The sequence below is a fragment of the Hyla sarda genome, chromosome 5 (assembly GCF_029499605.1).
Source record: "Hyla sarda isolate aHylSar1 chromosome 5, aHylSar1.hap1, whole genome shotgun sequence".
NCBI classification, from domain to species: Eukaryota; Metazoa; Chordata; class Amphibia; order Anura; family Hylidae; genus Hyla; species Hyla sarda.
Window position 1 is genome coordinate 283,331,524 of NC_079193.1, and position 20,835 is coordinate 283,352,358.

Consider the following 20,835-nt stretch of genomic DNA (forward strand, 5'->3'; position numbering starts at 1 on the left):
CTCTGCTGAAATATACGATTTAACACAGGCCACTGACCATATTTGTGAACCCCTTATGGTACTGTGTCCAACATGTATGATGCTACATGGAAAAGTGGATATGGCTTTAGAGTCTCACTGAATATAGCTTAAAGGGGGAAAACTTTTTTTTAAATCAACTGGTGCAAGAAAGTTAAACAGATTTGTAAATTACTTCTATTTAAAAATCTTTATCCTCCCAGTACTTATCAGCTGCTGTATACTACAGAGAAAGTGCTTTTCTTTTTTAATTTAATTTCTGTCTGACCCCAGTGCTCTCTGCTGACACCTCTGTCCATTTCAGGAATTGTGCAGAGCAGGAGAAAATCCCCATAGCAAACCTATCCTGCTCTGGACAGTTTCTGGCATGGACAGAGCTTGTCTGCAGAGGCACTGTGGTCATACAGAAAATAAATCTAAAAAGGAAATAACTTCCTGTGGCGCATACAGCAGCTGATAAGTACTGGAAGTACTAAGATTTTTAAACAGAAGTAATTTTCAAATCTGTTTAACTTTCCGGCACAAGTTGATTAAAAAAGTTGTTTTCCACTGGAGTACCGCTTTAAAGGAGAACTACAGCCAAAATTAACTTGTCCCTTTGCCACAGGATAGGGGATGAGTAGCTGGTTGCAGGGGGACCGACCACTGAGACCCCCATGATCTCCGGAACAGGACACGGCTCTTAGTGAGGAGTGCCTGCGGTAGACGACACACACTCCATTTATATCTATGGGAGTGCCAAAGAGACCGGAGTACAGCATCGGCGCTCCCATAGAAATTAATGGAGCACGTGTCATCTACGGGTGTCGTCCCCCTAGTGTTCGGACCCCACGCGATCAGCTACTTATCCTGTTGATAGGGGATAAGTTAATTTTGGCTGGAGTTCTTCTTTCATCATCCTAACAGGAAAAGTTGTGGGGAACAACACTGGGCTTTCCCTACCATTGTTTCACCCTGCACCACATTGACCAACATATTGTGCCAGTATGAACAAACTGTCCCTGATATGTATACAAAGATTATTGCTGTTGCATCAAGAACACTTCCATCCTATGTATTAGTTATTAGTGCATGAATTTAAAAATTCAAAATATCTTGGACTAATGTTAAAATGTATGGTCATGGTATTTTTTTTATGTATTTACATATTACAAATTATGAACTTAACCTATTCTGGTTTGTCAGTCTTTGTTTATTATATATTATTAAAGGTATTTACTGGCATACTTTTACCTAACACAGGGTTAACTTGATTGCATCACTGAAACATTCCCTTTTAAACACATACCATACAAGAAAGCCTAATGTATTTTCTTACTGTTCTATTTATTCCTGAAATATTATCTCTCTATGTACTATTCCAGTCTGCATAGTCCAAGAGAAGTTAAAAAAACTCTCAGTCTCGGTCCTAAATGAAACCGTATCAAACACCATTGAGGGAGATTTACTGAAGCTAAGATTTTTTGGCATTTTGAAAACCCACAATATTACTTTTTTATGGAGCTGATTTTGCACTGGCATTTTCCCAGCTGAATGTAAAAGAATATTTATATTGTTAAATCAAGCTGTCCTTAGCTAAGGAGTAAAGCTGGAGAATGTCTTTGATTAATTCCCCTAAACCTCCCCAAAAGAACAAGTCATTAATTAAATTTATCTAACAGATGCTTGGAAGATTTTTTTCATTCATATGGCAGTTTATATGATTTTTAGCCTCTTATACGGTAGCTTTTTGCATTTATAGTGGCCACAAATATGTGGTTAATGAAAATCTGCATAGTAAATTCTCGCTATAAAATTCAGATCTGTTCTCTACTCGCATATAGAAAAGGTACCAAGCCTTCTTGTCTCTGGCTATTAAACTCATTTCAAAGCAATCAATGTTTGTCGATATCTACCACTACTCATAACCTGTGTAATGAACTATTCCTCTCACTGTTACTAAATTGTAATACCGTATTTTTTTGGGCGAAAAAGTTGGTGCATCTTATACGGTGAATACACACGTATCGGGTCGGTCCCTGCGGCCATCAACGGCGGGGACCCGCGGCTAATACAGGACATCACCGATCGCGGTAATGCCCTGTATTAACCCTTCAGACGCGGCGATCAAAGCTGACCGCCGCGTCTGAAGCGAAAGTGACAGTAACCCGGCTGCTCAGTTGGGCTGTTCGGGACCGCCGCGGTGAAATCGCGGCGTCCCGAACAGCTTACAGGACACCGGGAGGACCCTTACCTGCCTTCTCGCTGTCTGCTCTGTGCCGGGATCCCCTGCATGGCGGCGCTCTCATTCGACGTCATCACGTTGTTGCGCACGCTGTCATCCAATAGGAGCGGCGTGCGTAGCGACGTGATGACAGCGACGGAGAGCATGGATCCCGGGGAAGAAGACGTCCGGAGCGTCGGGGACACCCCGGGGACGCGGCGACAGCGATGGAGTGACATCCAGGTCAGCGGTGACGGGTCCGGAGTGGCGGGGACAAGTGAGTATCACCTCCTATCCAGTGGTCTTCAACCTGCAGACCTCCAGATGTTGCAAAACTACAATTCCCAGCATGCCCGGACAGCCAATGGCTGTCCGGGCATGCTGGGAGTTGAAGTTTTGCAACATCTGGAGGTCCGCAGGTTGAAGATCACTGTTGGGTGCAGAATCTTTTTTTTCTATATTTTGCACCTTTAAAATTGGGTGCGTCTTATATGCCGGTGCGTCCTATAGGGCGAAAAATATGGGTATGTTAAATACTGTGTATATAGAGTAAAATAAAAGTCAACACCACCTATATATTTTTAAGAATCTTAAATTTAAATTGAACTCATCTTGCCATTATCTATAAGGCCTTGAGATAGATTTTTTTTGTGGTTATTTTAACTAACCTACTAGAAGAACAAGAGCAAGTCCATGTGACATGCTTTGAATGCAGCTTTTAAACTTTTTTAAGACACCCAATTATACCCAACCATGTTATTACTATCAATGAGCTACAAATCTCACCACGACTGAGAACTGGTAAACTTGGAAACACGGTAGAGATTAATTTTGTGGGTTTTACTGTGTCATTCATGGCCTATTTTTCAAATAAGGTTTAGCCGATTTTATAATAATTTTTCTGGAGCTATAGGATACAGTTTTTCCTTTGTTATCAAAAGTAACTCTGTTACAATTAGACCAATGGCACTAGCTCAAGACTAAAGGTGTCCATATACTTTCAATAACTTTGTCTGATGTTTGTCTGACAGTTTGTAGTAATACCAGTAATTCCGCAAGCGGAAATTCAGAAGTGTGACTGGGAGTGCGGAATCCCATAGAAGTCTATGGGCTTTAAATTGAGGCAGAATTCCGCAAGCGGAATTCTGCAAGCGGAAATTCTGCCGTGTGAATAGACCCTAAGGCTGTATTAGACCAATGGTTATACTTCTGCCATCATCTACGCTGTTATCTCAACAGTTTATTAACATCTTAAGGACCCAGGGCGTACCTGTACATCCTGAGTCCGCTCCTGTTCTATATCGCGGGCCACGCCATAGGTGGCGGGTCAGGCCCGGCCTCTAACAACGGCCAGGACCTGTGGCTAATAGAGTGCGGCACTGATCGCGGTGCCGCGCGCTATTAATCCTTTAGACACGGCATTCAAAGTTGATTGCCACGTCTAAATGAAACTAAACTAATGCCGGTTAGCTCAGGGGGCTGTTCGAGACTGCCGCAAAAAGCTGTAGGACATGAGGAGGGTCCCCTTACCTGCCTACTGGTGTCCGATTGCCGAATGACTGCTCAGTGCCTGAGATCCATTCATGAGCAGTCAAGCGGCAGAATCATTGATCAATGGTTTCCTATGAGGCACCATTGATCAATGTAAAAGATCAGTGTGTGCAGTGTTATAGCCCACTATGGGAGCTAAAACATTGCAAAAAAAAGTGAAAAAAAAGTTAATAAAGATCATTTAACCACTTCCCTAATAAAAGTTTGAATCATCCCCCTTTTCCAATTTAAAAAAAACTGTGTAAATAAAAATTTAAATAAACATATGTGGTATCGACGCGTGCGGAAATGTCCGAGTTATAAAAATATATAATTAATTAAACCGCACGGTCAATGGCGTACACGCAAAAAAATTCCAAAGCCAAAATAGCATATTTTTGGTCACTTTTGATATCATGAAAAAATGAATAAAAAGCGATCAATAAGCCCAATCAATACAAAAATGGCATCGCTAAAAACTTCAGATCACAGTGCAAAAAAAATTAGCCCTCATACCACCCCATACGCAGAAAAGTTTTAACGTTATAGGGGTCAAAAGATGACAATTTTAAGGCTAGATGTCCACTTGGTTTTTTTCTGGCAGTTTTTGGAATACTGTCACTGCAGTTTTTGAGCCAAAGCCAAAAGTGTATTCAAAAGGAATAGGAAATATAAAGGAAGGACTTACACTTCTCCTCCCTTATGGATCCACTTCTGACTTTGGCTCAAAAACTGCAGTGGCAGTATTCCAAAAACTGCCAGAAAAAAACCAAGTGGAAACCTAGCCTAAACATAAAAACTTTCCTGCATGTAGTTATGATTTTTTTCAGAAGTACGACAAAATCAAACCTACATAAGTAGTGTATCATTTTAATCGTATGGACCTACAGAATTAAAGAATAAAGAGAAGGTGTCATTTTTACTGAAAAATGTTCTGTGTAAAAACGGAAGCCCCCAAAAGTTACAAAATGGCGTTTTATTCTTCAATTTTCTCGCACAATGATTTTTTTTCCATTTCACCGTAGATTTGTGAGTAAAATGACTGATGTAATTACAAAGTAGAATTGGTGGCACAAAAAAGAAGCCATCATATGGATTTTTAGGTGCAAAATTGAAAGAATTATGATTTTTTTAAATGTAAGGAGGAAAAAACGAAAGTGTAAAAACTGAAAACCCCCGGGTCCTTAAGGGGTTAAATATTTGAACTCTTGGTGATTGTAAAGTATATATTTGTGTATATAATTATTTATATAAAATTTTTTTCTGTTTAATAAATGATTGATTTGCATTTTTTAGGCTCACATTTTAAATATTTTCGTTTTAACAGGATACATTCAGAAAGCCACCTTTTCTTTCCAAAGCACATGAAAATAAAGTAAAACATATAAGTGAATATAATATAAATCTAAAAGAAATATACAGAAGGTTAGATGTTTGCATAGAGATTAGTAGACCAAGCAAGCTGTGCATTGTGTGTGGCTACAGCTAACGCTATTTACCACAATGAGATGAATGCTTTCACACTTCATCTAAAACCACACTTAGGTTAAATGTTAACGGCAACTCTTTACGTGTGCATCTAGTCAGTGCAAAGCTGATTCACATCAGGTTTTTTCCTCAGCAAAGCAAAGCCAAAAAAGCACTTACTGTGAAGGAGGGCAGATGTCTCTGTTTCATAAAATCAGTGGTAAATGTTTGGATCAACTCCCTGTTTTTCTTTCCCAAGAGAAAATCCAAAAAAAGTACATTCTTCACGATTGTAGTTTACAAAAGTATTATTGAAATAAATGAGCCGAACCTTTAAGAAACATAAATAGAAATTGAAGCTTTAGTGTTTTTCTGAATTACTTGGTGGACTGAATCTGGTGTACATATAAACACAAGAAAATTTGAGGGAAGATTTTCAAAAATGGTCTGTTTTTCTACTTACAGTCCAGCATTCACAAGGGATCGTAGGGACAAAACTGAAACTGAAATCACTTGTTACTGCTCCTATTAATAAATAATAATAATATATATTTATTTATAATATTTTCTATTGTGGGAACTTCATAAACCTGAAAAACAACCTGTCAACCATAGTAACTAAGGCTGCTTTCACACTATAAAAATGTATCTGTTACAAATGTTCATCAGAAAACCAATGTTAAACGGCCATTAAACAATCCCATTAAACAAGTCTATGGGATTTTTTTTTATTACCCGTTATGAACCGTTATAGCCCGTCATGAATAATGGCCATTAGTTGTGACGGGAGAAATAACGGGACATGCACAAATTTTTCGCCCGTCACAAGAAACGGGTAAATTAACGGCCGTTATTTTTAACATTGAAGTCTATGACAAACGGATGAGCCTTTATGTCATCTGTTTGCACCTGGTTTATAATATCCGTTATTACTTCTCAGCATGTTCAGAAGAGGTGACATCAGCAGACTCCTGCAGTGCTGAGGGACTACTACTACTCCCATGATGGAACAGAATTGTTTCCATGATGGAAGTAGTAATTCCCTGGCTGCAGGAGTCTGCAGACAGCTGGATTGTGAGTAGCAGGGGGCCATATCTATATTAAAAGCGCAGTGGGGGCAAGATATATATAGCGCTGCAGGGGGGGGGGCAGATATTTAGCCTGTATATCTAGCCCCCCCCAGCACATTTATAATATGCCCCCTGCAGTGCATTTATATAAATATATATCCCCCCGCTGGAGCATTAATTAATATATACCCCCCGCCGGCGCATTAATAATTATATACCCCCCGCCGGCGCATTAATATTTATATACCCCCCGCTGGCGCATTAATAAATATATACCCCCCCCCGCAGCGCATGTATAATGTACCCTCGCAATGCAGTCATCTATATACAAATGTCACCGCAGCGCTATATGTGAAAAGCATTCTAGCAGCATCGGCCGGCCCGATGCTGCTGATAGAAATACTTTTCATTCATAGTGCTGCGCCAGCATATGTATATAGAAGCACTGTGGGGGAAGATAACGCTATATATCTGCCCCCCAGTGCTTCTATATACATATATCCCTGCAGCCCTATGAATAAAAAGTATTTCTATTATAGCAGCGCATAGTGCTAGCAGCTGGCTGCTGGCACTATGCACTGCTAATAGAAATACTTTTCACTCATAGCGTTGCAGGGGCATATGTGTATAGAAGCGCTGGGGGGTGCAGACATATAGCGTTATCGGCCCCCCACAGCGCTTCTATATACATATGCTGGCGCAGCACTATGAATGAAAAGTATTTCTATCAGCAGCATCGGGCCGGCCGATGCTGCTAGAATGCTTTTCTCATATAGTGCTGCGGTGACATATGTATATAGATGGCGGCATTGCAAGGGTACATTATACATTTGCTGCGGGGGGGGGGGGGGGGTATATATTTATTAATGTGCCGGCGGGGGGTATATATTTATGAATGCGCCGGCGGGGGGGTATATATGATTATTAATGCGCCAGCGGGGGGTATATATTTATTAATGTGCTGGCGGGGGGTATATATTTATTAATGCGCCGGCAGGGGGTATATATTTATTAATGTGCCGGCGGGGGTATATAATTATTAATGCGACGCCGCTGGGTATATATTTATTAATGCGCTGACGGGGTGTATATAAATCTTATTCCTTCTAGTACTTATCACCTGCTCTATGCTCTAGAGGAAATTGGGTAATTCTTTCCAGTCTGACCACAGTGCTCTTTTCTGCCACCTCTGTCCATGTCAGGACCTGTCCGGAGCAGGAGAGGTTTGCTATGGGAATTTACTCCCACTCTGGACAGTTCCTGACACAGACAGAGGTGTCAGCAGAGAGCTCTGTGGTCAGACTGAAAAGAACTACACAACTTTCTCTGCAGTATACACAGCTGATAAGTATTGGAAGTGAGGTGTCGGAAAGGGTAATGTGTGTTAAACGTTTTGTGACGCAAGGGCGTGGTTGACCTATACACCACCCAAGGTAGGCCAGCTTCACCTGTGCCAGGCACCGGGCAAATAATCACTCCAACACAAGGTTACGGTTAACTGGCTTGCTTTACTGAGGTTGGGAAGATGGTACAACCTGTTACAGCTCAGATTAGCGTGAAGAAGTTGCAGGGTGAACTTCGGGAAGCTTTTTGGCTTGCTGGGACTTATAGTTAATTGTGCTGTATATAATTGACTTGACTGGTATGCAGCCCACCCTATACTTTAGGGACATGGACTTGACTAACTTGCTGGACTTGACTTGTATTATATCCCCAAGACTGTAGGTTTACCGCAAGGCTTTGACTTTTACCTGGGTAGTGAGGTTAACTTGTAGTTGATGTGTGGTTGCTGGACTAGGCCTCAGGCCTCCTTTCAGATCCAGCTCACAGACAGACTTCACACTTCACCAAACTGTGCCTCAGCAAGAGAGCGAACCGATCCCTGACCTCACTATATATGGGAGCAATTTAGAGAGATCCCATTGGCCGGATAAGTCACCTGATTCACCTCTGCATACTCCCCTTAACAACAAGGTCCTTGACAACAGGTTTCTTAAAATAACAAGTGCATAGAAAATACAATACATTAACCCTTATGTAACATTACATTTTATAGTGCATTATAGAGAGTTATAAGGAGAGTGGGCTCAAGACGGACATTGAAGCAGCATCTGCCACACAGGATGGGCAGGAGTACAGAAGAATACGTGATTCTGTACTGGGTCACCACAGAAGGCTTAAAGAGGCACTGTCATTGTTAAAAATTTTTCATATATTGCAGGACTCATTATAATATGACATTTCACAATATACACCTGTAAAATTTTTTTTTAATTTTCACCTGAAATTCAAGCTCAAAATAGCCACCACTAGGGGTCGCCTGTCTTTTAGCCAGACAGACTAATCTAGATTTTACAGCATACTGGATACCGGCCGTAAAGCATACCGGTATCCAGAATAGGAGATGTCTATTGTGTATGCAATACTACAGATAAAGGATGTGTGGACATGCTGGGAGCTGTAGTTTTAAAACAGCTGGAGGCAACACTGCTCTAACACAGTTATTTACAAACATTGCAGCTTCAGTTGTTACTAAACTACAACTCCCAGCATGCTGAAATAGTCAAAGCTTTCTCGGACTCCTGAATGACAAAAAAGTTGATTAGACATTCAGGAGTCTGTGAAAGATGAATGACACACATAGTGACAGCTATGCTGATTAGCATCCAGCTTTACTAGGAGAAGATAAAACAGATAGAACATGCATTCATGTATCTAAAAAATCCTTGCACTAATTTTATAAAGATCTATTCTTATATTTATACATTTTATTGATTATGTCTTCTGATTAGTGCAGGCAAGCTCCAAGTATCTTCCTCTGACACATGACACAGCATAAAACCAGAGAGGAAAGGGTTACAGAGTAGAGAGTACTGATTGGCTGACTGCCCAGGCTTGCTCTTGTGATGGAGACAGACTGACACGCCCCCTCCAGCCTGCACAATGAAAAAGTAACTCACCAGCAGATAAATGCTTATACTTCTGGATATATAGGTCCGAGACACATACAAATTATATGCACATGATCAGGATTGGGTCCTGAGTAACATATCACTTTTTTTCTTTTTTTTTGCACTATGACAGGTACGCTTTAAGATTTTTAAATAGAAGTAATTAACAAATCTGTTTAACTTTCTGGCACCAGTTGATTTGAAAACATTTGTTTTCCACCAGAGTACCCCTTTAAAGCTGGATTCACACAGGCATATTATAGCGTTCAATTTTTTGTGTCTGTACTATGGTTGCAAGTGGCAACCAGACTGCAGGACTAATGACAGCTATCAGTTTGGGTCATTGTAAACACACTCAGGCCCAGGTTTGTGGCAGTTGGGATAGGTTTCCACACAGGTTTTTTTCTGGCATTTTTTGGAAAACTCTCACAGCAGACAGAAGTGGATCCATGAGGGTGGAGAAGTTGAATACACTGGCTTTGGCTCAACAACTGTAGTGGCAGTTTTCCAAACAACACCAGAAAAAACCTGTGTGGAAACCTGGCTTTATAGGAATGCAAAAATGTGTCTGTAAACCAGCCTTAAAGGGGTACTCTGGCAATAAGCATCTTATCCCCTATCCATAACATAGGGGATAAGACGTCTGACCGCTGGGGACCTCTGTGATCACCGGGCCGGCAGCGTCATCCGGAACACGGAACCTTGGAGCTTCTGTGTTCGTGACTTCACGCCACGCCCCTCCATTTATGTCTATGGTAGTGGGTGTGACGGCTAAGTATGTAACCGTTGCGCATCCTCCCATAGACATGAATGGAGGGGGCGCTGGGGCTGTAGACCCCAGTCATCCGGCACGGAGCTGAGTTCATGCATGGATGACTGGGGTGCCACGCCGGAGATCGTGGGGGTCGCCAGCGGCGGGACCCCCACGATCAGACATCTTATCCCCTATCCTTCATATAAGATGTTTATCGCCGGAGTACCCCTTTAAGGTACAGTTTTGCATTGGGGTCCCATTTATACAGTAACTATTTCTTGCTTGCTCTCAACCATCTGATCTTCTGTGCGTTAACAACCTTAGCCATATTAACATTCTATTGTGGTAGCTGTGAGGAAATCCTCTGCCACAGTAGGTTGTTACTCTGGTTACATCTAAGCAGCTTGTTTGTGAACACATAGGGGGAGATTTATCAAAACCTGTCCAGAGGAAAAGTTGTCCAGTTGCCCATAGCAACCAATCTGATTGGTTACTATGGGCAACTGTTCCTTTGCACAGGTTTTGATAAATCTCCCTCATAGGGGTTAGGCTAGTTTTCCACACTGGTTTTTTTCTGGTGTTTTTTGGATATCTGTCATTTCAGTTTGTGAGCCAAATCCAGAATTGTATTAAAAAAAAAAGGGGAATTTAACCCCTTAAGGATTAATTTTTTCCTCATCACCTTCTAAAAATCATAACGCTTTTAATTTTGTACATAAAATTCCATATGACAGCTTATTTTTTGTGCCACCAATTCTAATTTGCAGTGACATTAGTCATTTTACCAAAAAATCTACGGCGAAACGGAAAAAAAATTAATTGTGCGACAAAATTGAAGAAAAAATATAATTTTGTAACTTTTGGGAGCTTCCATTTCAATGTAGTGCATTTTTTGGTAAAAATGACACCTTATCTTTATTCTGTAGGTCCATACGGTTAAAATGATACCCTACTTATATAGGTTTGATTTTGTCATACTTCTGAAAAAAATCACAACTACATGCAGGAAAATGTATATGTTTAAAATGGTCATCTTCTGACCCCTATACCTTTTAAATTTTTTCGCGTATGGGCCGGTATTTTTTGTGCCATATTCTGAAGTTTTTATCAGTACCATTTTTGCATTGACTGGACTTTTTGATCGCTTTTTATTCCTTTTTTTATGATATAAAAAGTGACCAAAAATACGCTATTTTGGACTTTGGAATTTTTTGTCGCGTATGCCATTAACCGTGCAGTTTAATGAATTATATATTTTTATAGTTCGGACATTTATGCACGGGACGATACCACATATGTTTATTTTTATTTACACAATTTTTTTTATTGGAAAAGGGGGGTGATTCAAACTTTTATTAGGGAAGGGGTTAAATGACCTTTGCTAACTTTTTTTTCACTTTTTTTTTTTTGCAGTGTTATAGCTCCCATAGGGGGCTATAACACTGCACACACTGATCTTTTACCCTGATCCCTGCAAAGCCATAGCTTTGCATGGATCAGCGAGACAGGGGCTCGATTGCTCAAGCCTGTAGCTCAGGCTTGGAGCAATCAAACGCCAATCGGACACGACAGAGCAAGGTAAGGGGGCCTCCGCTCACAACTTTGATCGCTGCGTCTGAAGGGTTAATAGCGCGCGTCATGACGAGCGGTGCCACGCTCTGTTAGCCCAGGGTCCCGGCTATGAATAGCAGCCGGGACCGACCCGGTGTGATGCAGGGTCACAGCGTGACCCTGTTTTAAACACCGGGACCGGGCGCAGGGCGTACAGGTACGCCCTGCATCCTTAAGAGGTTAAAGGAAGGGCTAATATTTCTTCCTTCTAGATCCACTTCTGACTTTGGCTCAAAAACTCCAGTAGCAGTTCTCCAAAAAACACCAGAAAAAAACCTGTGTGGAAATCTAGCCTAAAAATACTTTGCCTTTTGACTGAAAAAGGATAAATTCATATTATGTATTATTTGTTAGACCTTTTGAATTATTATATTTTATTTTTTCCTGAACTTTTTTGATCATACTTAAAGGGGGTACTCCTGTGAAATTTTTTTTCATATGAACTGGCTATACTTCTATTAAAAAAATCTTAATCCTTTCAGTACTTATCAGCTGCTGTTTACTACAGTTTACTATGAGTTGTTAACTTTTGTCTGACCACAGTGCTCTCTTCTGCCACCTCTATCTGTGTCAGGAACTGTCCAGAATAGGAACAAATCCCCATAGCAAACTTATCCTGCTCTGGACAGTTCCTGACAGGGACAGAGGTGTCTGCAGAGAGCACTGGGGTCAGACAGAAAAGATCAACTCAACTTCCTCTGGAGCATACAGCAGCTGATAACTACTGGAAGAATTAAGATTTTTATATAAGTAATTTATCAATCTTTTTAACTTTCTGGTGCCAGTTGATATGAAAACAATTGTTTTCCACCAGAGTACCCCTTTAACTTTAGTATAGTTGAATATGAATATGTAGTTTTCCATAAATGAAGGGTTAAAGAGGCTCTAAAAGCCAAAACTTGCAGATGGATGTATGTTTTTTTAAATTAGACAAAAGATAACAAATATATAAAACTATGACTGTGATTGAAACCAGTTGAGCTAGTCTAATAATGAGATCTAAGGCTGGGTTCAGACCATACGAAATTAAAGTAAAACATATAAGTGTGAAGGCTATTCGTTCTTTCCCTTTGTATAAAGAAACATTCCGTTTTTTTTGCACTAATCATACAGTGCCATTTGATTTTTGCGTTGCATTACACTAATTGGGTCATGTGATCGCCAGCACAACACAGTTACTTGGCTCAGGATACGTTCACAAATGCATTTTTTTGCTGCAGCAGATTTTGTTACCTGTAGAAGTTGAAGGGTAGCAAAATCAGCAGCAGAAAATCACCTAATAAACTGTACCTGCTAGCTTACAAACCCCTTCCAGCTCTTATCTGAATACTGCTTCTATTATCTCTCTAAGACCGGCTTAGAGATAATAGAAGATAATAGAAGAAGTCCGGCTGGAGATTTCGCGTGCAGGCAGTGCCGACCAGTGCCCACTGAGTCAGTCGGTACTGGATTCTGCAGACATTGCCTCCCCAATGGATGGCAATGTCTGCAGAGTAGAGACCTGCTAGAACATTGAGCGAGTTTAATGTTGTGGCAAAATTTTTGAAGGGATTTTCCTGGTGGAAATTCCGCCTCAAAAACTGTGCAGTGTGCACTGGAATCCCATTGCCAGCAATAGAAATCTGCTGCACCAGAATTTTGTAGTGTGAAACTGGCCTTAAGGGATCTGGATATATAATAGATATTCACCTATCCAGAGGCTTTGTTCACACTGTTCTGTCTGTAATTTTCCCAACATTACACAGGCTAAAGACTTCAAACCCTTTAAAACACTTCAAATGTGATTTTAGGTCAAATCCCTTTTGCCCAGTCAATGATTGCATTGTGTGTTATTTTGTATAATAAAATACCGGACACCATCTTAGAAACCTGATGGTCCCAATTAAAGAGTTACTATTATAAAAAAACAAAAAAAAACATATGACATGTCAAAAGTTTCAATCAGTCAGGGCCTCATTGCTGAGACCCTTCAGACCACTAAATATATCTAGATGAATTCCCCTTTACTCCCCGCCTTGGCATGCAATTCCTCACTTTGCAGGTGATGAGCTCAATAGACTATATTGGAGCCCGTCTCCTGCAATTGGCACAGAATCAGGGAGTGAAGCGTGCTTCTGTGTGCTTATTTCAGTCATACCTAACACTGAGACCCCGGCTGATCAAAACTTTTATCATATCTGCTTGACATGTCAAAAGTTTTTTTTCTAATGACAGTAATGCTTTAAATTCATTGGGGTCTGTTGAGCGCTGTTTGTGTTCACTGTTTAATGACCTGTCAGTGCCATTTGTTTAGTTGTTCTGATTCACTGACCAAGCCAAATAAAAAAATAAAAATGGAAAATATAAGGCAGTGTGAGCCCAGCCTAAGCAAATCGCCAGTCAATCACTTTTTTTTTTAGTCCTGTCCAAACTGTGACCTGTGTTGATTTCTGTAGATATTGTGATAGGAAATATTTAGGTACTACTCTGCCTGGACCTTCCTCCTCCATGGCATTACAGAACTACATTTTCATGCACTGCTTGATATTGAAGTATAGATATTCTTGTAAATTGTGTATATATCGGCCCTTCATTCTGTATAAATCCACCCAATAGACAGCATTAAAGTGGTACTCCGCCCTTATACATCCCCAGGGGATAAGATGTCTGATCGCGGGGTTCCTTCTGGGACCCCCGCAATCTCTGTGCGTTCCGATCATAATGTTGGGTTTGGGCGGCCATTAGCTGCGACGTCACAACAATAATCCCCCGCCTCTTCTCCATTCATACCTATGGGAGGGAGCATGACGGCCGGACCCCCACAATCAGACATCTTATCCCCTATCCCCTATCCATAGGGGATAAGTGTTTGATTGTGGTGGGTCCCAGTGATAAGAAACCCCCTAGCTCAACACCACCTATTATGTATACCAAATACTGTTATGCTGGTTTATGTTTCCTTTTAGGTGGAAATAACAAATGATGTACAGTCGATCCTGCTGATAATGGTGGCTGTGCTGGTTGGAAAAACAGTCGGAGACTTCTTCAACCATTCTCTCTTCAGCTCTTTATTGCATCTTAAGTGTATCCCACATTTGGTGGCTGAACCCTGTGTTGTCCATGGTAAAAAAAAGTAAGTCCTTTTTTAGGTTCTTATTTAGAGTACTGTAAACAACCTAGTGGGGTACATTGACAGGTTACTTTCAACATGATTGACAGGAGCAGTCTCAGAGTACATCCTGAAGTTTAACATATTGTTCAGTTTGTTACACTATTCCATCACACATATTTAGCTACTATTCACAAGTTGACACTAGTGTTTGAGTACTATGGATGGGAAAATTATAGTGAAGCATTGGATGGTATACATGTGTGATGTCCCAGTACAGGACATGGTCCTGCACTACACTTAGGCCCTGCCTCGGTGACCTGCGGGCTCTCCTGCAGTGTCTCCCCTGCTGTTATTATAGTGTTAATGTTATAGGATTGTAGTCAGTGTATTAATGTATAGTTAGTATTAAGGACCTGTGCGAGGTCATCTAAAGGACCTGTGAGATGTCACATGTTATGTTTCTGTTATCACATGTTACCCAGAGGGCACCAGTTTAACACATGACCCGCAGCTTGACCAATGGGCTTTGGCTCAGCCCCCCTCTATATAAGGGGGCGGCCATTACAATTCTCTCTCTTATGTACCCTGCTGAGGGACAGTCAAGATCCGATGTCTCAGTGCTAGTGTCCAGCTACCTGGAAGGCCTCAAATCTACAGTCATTCCAGTAAGTCAAGTCTATGTCTGCTGTCACTGCCTACAGTCTAGCCAAGCCTAAAGTAAAGCATCTAAAGTCTATTATAAGTATAATTGGTCCCAGCAAGCTGCAAGGTCCTTCTGTGTCCCTGGCCACCTCTCTGGGTTTCTGGCCTAGCTGTGAAGATAATAACACCTGTCTTAACTCAGTAAAGCCTCCGTTAAACCATATCTTGGTTGTGGACTCTCCTTTCACTGCCTAGCCATTGGAATAGTGGAGATACCGTTCGTGTGGTTCCAGTACCCAAAAACCCCTCTGGCCTCACGATCATTTGGGGTTTATAACACCTTGCCCCTGGGGTTAATACCACCTCGGCCCATCCACCTACACCGCTACACCCTGTGGTCCCGCCATCACCGTGGGTCACCACATGTGTATTGTAAATGCTATATTTACATGGGCATTATGCCAAGAATCTGGTTGGTGAGCTGAATTATGGACAGAGGTTATTTGGTGCAGAGGTTAATTATTCAAAACTAATCCGAATTCATGTGTAATATGGTTGGTAAAACCTGTGCTGTGCAACAAGTCAACACAGCAGAACTTTTAGTTTGTTTGTATTTGATTATTAATGGTCTGATCTGATGGATAATTTATTTTGACCCTGAATATTTTAACAATTATTATTTTCCTACCTAAAGTATTCTTAAAAATGTTCTTCATTATATAGATACATAACATTAGTCACAAACTAAATTAAAAACTGCATGTCACATTTTTTAAAGAAAACTGTACAAGATGAGATATGGTTGGGCATGGATGTATACATGTTGTCTCAAACAGCTTTCATTGTAGTTAGGGACACATGTCTTACAAAGCCTTGAAGGGAGACGGACAGCAGGGTCACCCGCACTAACCTGAATATACAGTTAGATGTTACAGTTAGTGTGGCTAATTAAAATGCTTCTTACCAGGTGAATATTGGTGCAGCTGTTGTGGAGATATTCAACTTGTTGTTAATATGGTTTTTACTTCTTAACTACACTGGGAGGCTGCTGCTGTACGTGCAATGCTTTCTCCCACCCCCTACAGCCGATAATCCACGCCCTTCAGACAATAACCCCACCCCTTTGTAAATATTTATCTCCTCTTCCTCAGCATGTCTGAAGGGGCGGAGTTATCAGCTGAAGGGGACGGGTATTTGCCAGAGTGGGCGGGAGAAAGCTTTGCACATACAACAGCAGCCACCTCCCAGTGCACATAATAAGTAAAAACCATGGGGGTATTCATTAAGGGGGTACTCCACTGGAAAACATTTTTTTTAAATCAACTGATGCCAGAAAGGTAAATATTTGTAAATTACTTCTATTTAGAAATCTTAATCCTTTCAGTACTTATCAGCTGCTGCATGCTTCACAGGAAGTTCTTTTCGAATTTCCTTTCTGTCTGACCACAGTGATCTCTGCTGACACCTCTGTCCATTTTAGGAACTGTCCAGAGTAGGAGCAAATTCCCATAACAAACCTCTCCTGCTCTGGACAGTTCCTGAGTATACCTACATGCTCAACCATATCTCATCTTGTACAGTTTTCCTTATTTTTTTTTTATCCTTTTGCTCTAGTATTGTAATCGCTTACATCTATCATCATTATAGTCACGCAAATAAAGTTTCATTCTATTCCAACCGCTTATTCTTGATGAGTTATCTTATTTCTTTTGTCAATGAGTGTAGTTACCATACATTGATACCTTTATTAGTATTATAACAATGGACTTTTGTCTTTTACTTTTAGAGTAAACCTGGAACTCTTTACTGCTAGAGATGTCATGCAACCTTGTACAGTTATTCACTTACGGGAAAGTGTCTCTGTGTTGGCGGAGCTGCTTACTACCAACAGTCACAATGGCTTCCCAGTTGTCCATAGCCCCGCACCAGGCCAGGATGAGGTATTTTTAGGAACGATTACAAGGTATGCTTAACGATATATCCTCTATATTTGTTAAACATGTTATTTATGAATATGGAGAGCAAATAATGGGTCTCACTTAAAAAAAAAATCTTGAGAAAAAATGGCTTTGGATGTGTGTTTGCTCAAGAAGGTATAAATATATATATATATATATATATATATATATATATATATATATATATATATATACAACCATCAGAATCTAAGTGAACTTGATGTTTCTGTGCTGTTTCATGAGGAACAATGCAGTTATTTATTTTACGGAATTGCTATGAGTGACGGAATAACACCAACTATGAGATGAGTTGTAAACTTTATACTGCAGTGATACCCTTTCCTGACTGGAAGATGGCATAAAAGTCAGCTGTTCAGTTGACCTTTTTTTCCGTCTACCATTTGGTGTGCCAATTCATTAAACCTCATGTACCAAAAAGCTAGCAGCATCCATGGGCAATAGTACCACTGACACTTTTGCTTGTACAGTATTTTTTGATTAGTTAAGGTTCTGTGCACCTGCCATTTGCAGTGAGTGCCAGCTGGATGTTACAGCTTACACTCTGCTGGAACACCTGGTATTGGAAAAACTCTGGCCACCATTGGAAGCATCTGTCAGAGGGATCCTCACTACTTGTACCTCGAATGTACTGTATGCAGCCACCCTTACAATGACAGGCATACATAGCCATAGAGAAGTATTCAAATGTATAATGTAAATTATAAACTGTTAACATAGTGAACATGTTACCATAAAATGAACATGATGGATGCCCTAAAAAGGCCAATGGCAAAACAAGAAACAATGGCAGAATAGGTTTTTCAGGCTTTAAAAAATACAGTTTCTAATATGACTACTCACCATTCCTGAAAGGTAAACACAAACTGACTAGGGAACTTCTTTTGGTAGATTATTTAAAGTTAAAGGGGTACTCCGCCCCTGGCATCTTATCCTCTATCCAAAGGATAGGGGATAAGAAGTCATATCGCCGGGGTCCTGCTGCTGGGGACCCCGGGGATCGCCGCTGCGGCACCACGCCATCATTACTGCACAGAGCGAGTTCGCTCTGTGCGTAATGAGGGGCGATACAGGGGCCGGAGCAGCGTGACGTCATGGCTCTGCCCCTCATGTCATCACAGCTCGTCCCCTTAATACAAGTCTATGGGAGGGGGCGTGGTGGTCGTATTGACGGGGGCGGGCCGTGACTTCACGAGGGGCGGAGCCGTGACGTAACGATGCTCCGGCCCCTGTATTGCTTGTCATTACGTGCAGAGCGATCTCACTCTGCGCAGTAATGATAGCGGGGTGCTGCAGCGGCGATCCCCGGGGTCCCCAGCAGCGGGACCCCGGCGATCTGACATCTTATCCCCTATCCTTTGGATAGGGGATAAAATGTCTAGGGGTGGAGTACCCCTTTAACCATGGTCTCTTTCCTTTTGCTAATACAAATTCAACAGTATGTTATAGTGTTTTCTTCCATTATGATACTACAGAAATGTTTTATTTATTGGTTGTCACTTCTTTGTTATGGACCACCCAATAGTCCACATTGCATGTTGTCCCTATAAAGTTACTCCCCTTTGCTGGGATCTCCCACAATCAGCTGCTATTGCCTGTGCAACCACAATGTACAAAATAAGACATTGCATTAAATCAAAGCCTGTTCATTGTATTCTAGAAGTCCTTTAGAATCACAGAACTATAGAAGTTCTCAGCTCTGGTTTGTTCCATTATATGTAGTTATAATATTTACAGTATAAATCAGAATTGAAGTCAGTATAATTAAATAACTTTAATAATATAACACTGATAACACACATGGACTTTTTAAAGTGTTTTGATCTCGTTTTAACCAAAACATGACTGGTTGAATTTAGATGTTGATTTACCAGGAAATGGTAAATTTTTGCTAAAGTTAAATATTAGTATAAAGAAGCTCTTCATTTTTTGAATGTTTTGTCTGTTTACAGCTGCTGCCACTGTTTTTACTGGTTGTATTTCTTTTCATATAATCCTGCCTGCCACAACATATTTTATGATGGATTCTTACAGTGTACATTGTAGTAACAAACCCCATGTGTGAATCAATCTGTCATTCCTAAATGGGAAAGTTAAGTGATTTACACTTTGCATAGATTTTCAAATATGGTTCTTGGCAATAAACAACATTTGTCTGATGCTTCTGTGACATCATACTAGTTACTTAGTCAATGTCTTCTTTATTCCATATGTTAATGTATCATTCATTTTGCTTAATAATACTGTTGTCACAGGATTTATCAAAATACAATGTAAACTAGTTTATTGCATTAAAGGGGTACTCTGCTGCCTAGTGCTTATTTCACCAACTTTTTACCTCTTACTTGATGACTTCACATAACACCCCTGTACTGTATGCGCTTTATCCATTAGCGTTCTTGTTCCCTGAGTTGGCGTTCTGTCTGGCTCACGTTGTTGCTTATTTCCTGTTGTTCGGTCCATGAAAATTACCATTCCCCTAATACTTTGCGGCCTGATTATGCCTTTTGGTGCTACCTATTTTTCCTTGTTATTCCGCCCATCCTTTTTTTTGATCACACCTATGTGCATGCCCCTTTTTTTTTATTTCCGCCCATAGGCGTCCTAGTTTCCGCCTCTTGTTTCTTCTTTCCACGCCCAATATGTTCCATCGTTCGGTAGAGAAATGTGCGCCTGCGCATCCCTACACTGTCAGCGTAGTGCTAACCTAGCATACGTTAGTAGCGTAGCCATGCACAGTTCTCCTTCCAGTTCAGGGCTTACGTTCCTAGCGTAGCCCTGCGCATGCACAGTTATCCTTACAGCTCAGGGCTACGCTACTAAAGTAGACCCTTATCTGTAAGGATTACTGCGCATGCGCAGGGCTACGCTACTGACGTAGCCGATGTTAGCACTATGCTGTAAGCGTAGTGCTGAGAACGCAATTCACAAAATGACCAGACATGCGCACTATGCGCCGAAGACGACTCTCAAAATATACATGACGCATGCGCTTGGCGCAAAGGACGATTGGACCAGACTAGGACGCTCACGCAAGGGGTGGCAAAGAAAGTGAAAAACGTCATTCCCACACAATTTCAAAGAATGAATATTCAAAAAGTGGCCCGGTTTGACTACGGACACGGGAGGAGGGAAATGTGGTCGTCAACGCCGACACTGCAGGGTGGGCTGACAACAACATGGCCACAAAGTTGTCAGCAGTCACGAAGCACAAAAAAACTACACTACTTCCTGCACATAGGAACAGTAAATATAACGTAAATAATATGCATTATTGACACAGCAAGCATATTAGAGAGTTGAACAACTTTAAACAATGGGAAAATGTATTGATAAAGTCATAGCAGCAGAGTACCCCTTTAACATTTATTCCAATTTTAGTCTTAATACACATACCAGTTGGGCCCTTGGATACATGACATTTGGGGTACAGGCTTCTGGTAATTGGATTTTGGAGAACCTTCCTAACAACTTCCTGACACTAGCTAGTTAGGTCTTTTTAAAAGTTGGAAGAAAGTAGAC

The 20,835-nt window shown here is 40.9% G+C and overlaps 1 protein-coding gene across 4 annotated transcripts in view; it reads left to right on the forward strand.

The window, feature by feature from the left end:
* The window catches only part of LOC130274057 (chloride channel protein C-like), a 245,721-nt gene that overhangs the window by 102,603 nt on the left and 122,283 nt on the right, over positions 1–20,835 (forward strand). For all 4 annotated transcript variants that reach the window (XR_008844224.1, XM_056521886.1, XM_056521885.1 and 1 more), the window contains exons 14-15: positions 14,550–14,716; positions 17,124–17,300. Coding sequence is in view for 3 of the 4 variants with exons in the window: in XM_056521886.1 (XP_056377861.1) it covers positions 14,550–14,716; positions 17,124–17,300 (344 nt within the window). In the remaining variant the exon portion in view is untranslated. The remainder of the gene's footprint in view (positions 1–14,549; positions 14,717–17,123; positions 17,301–20,835) is intronic.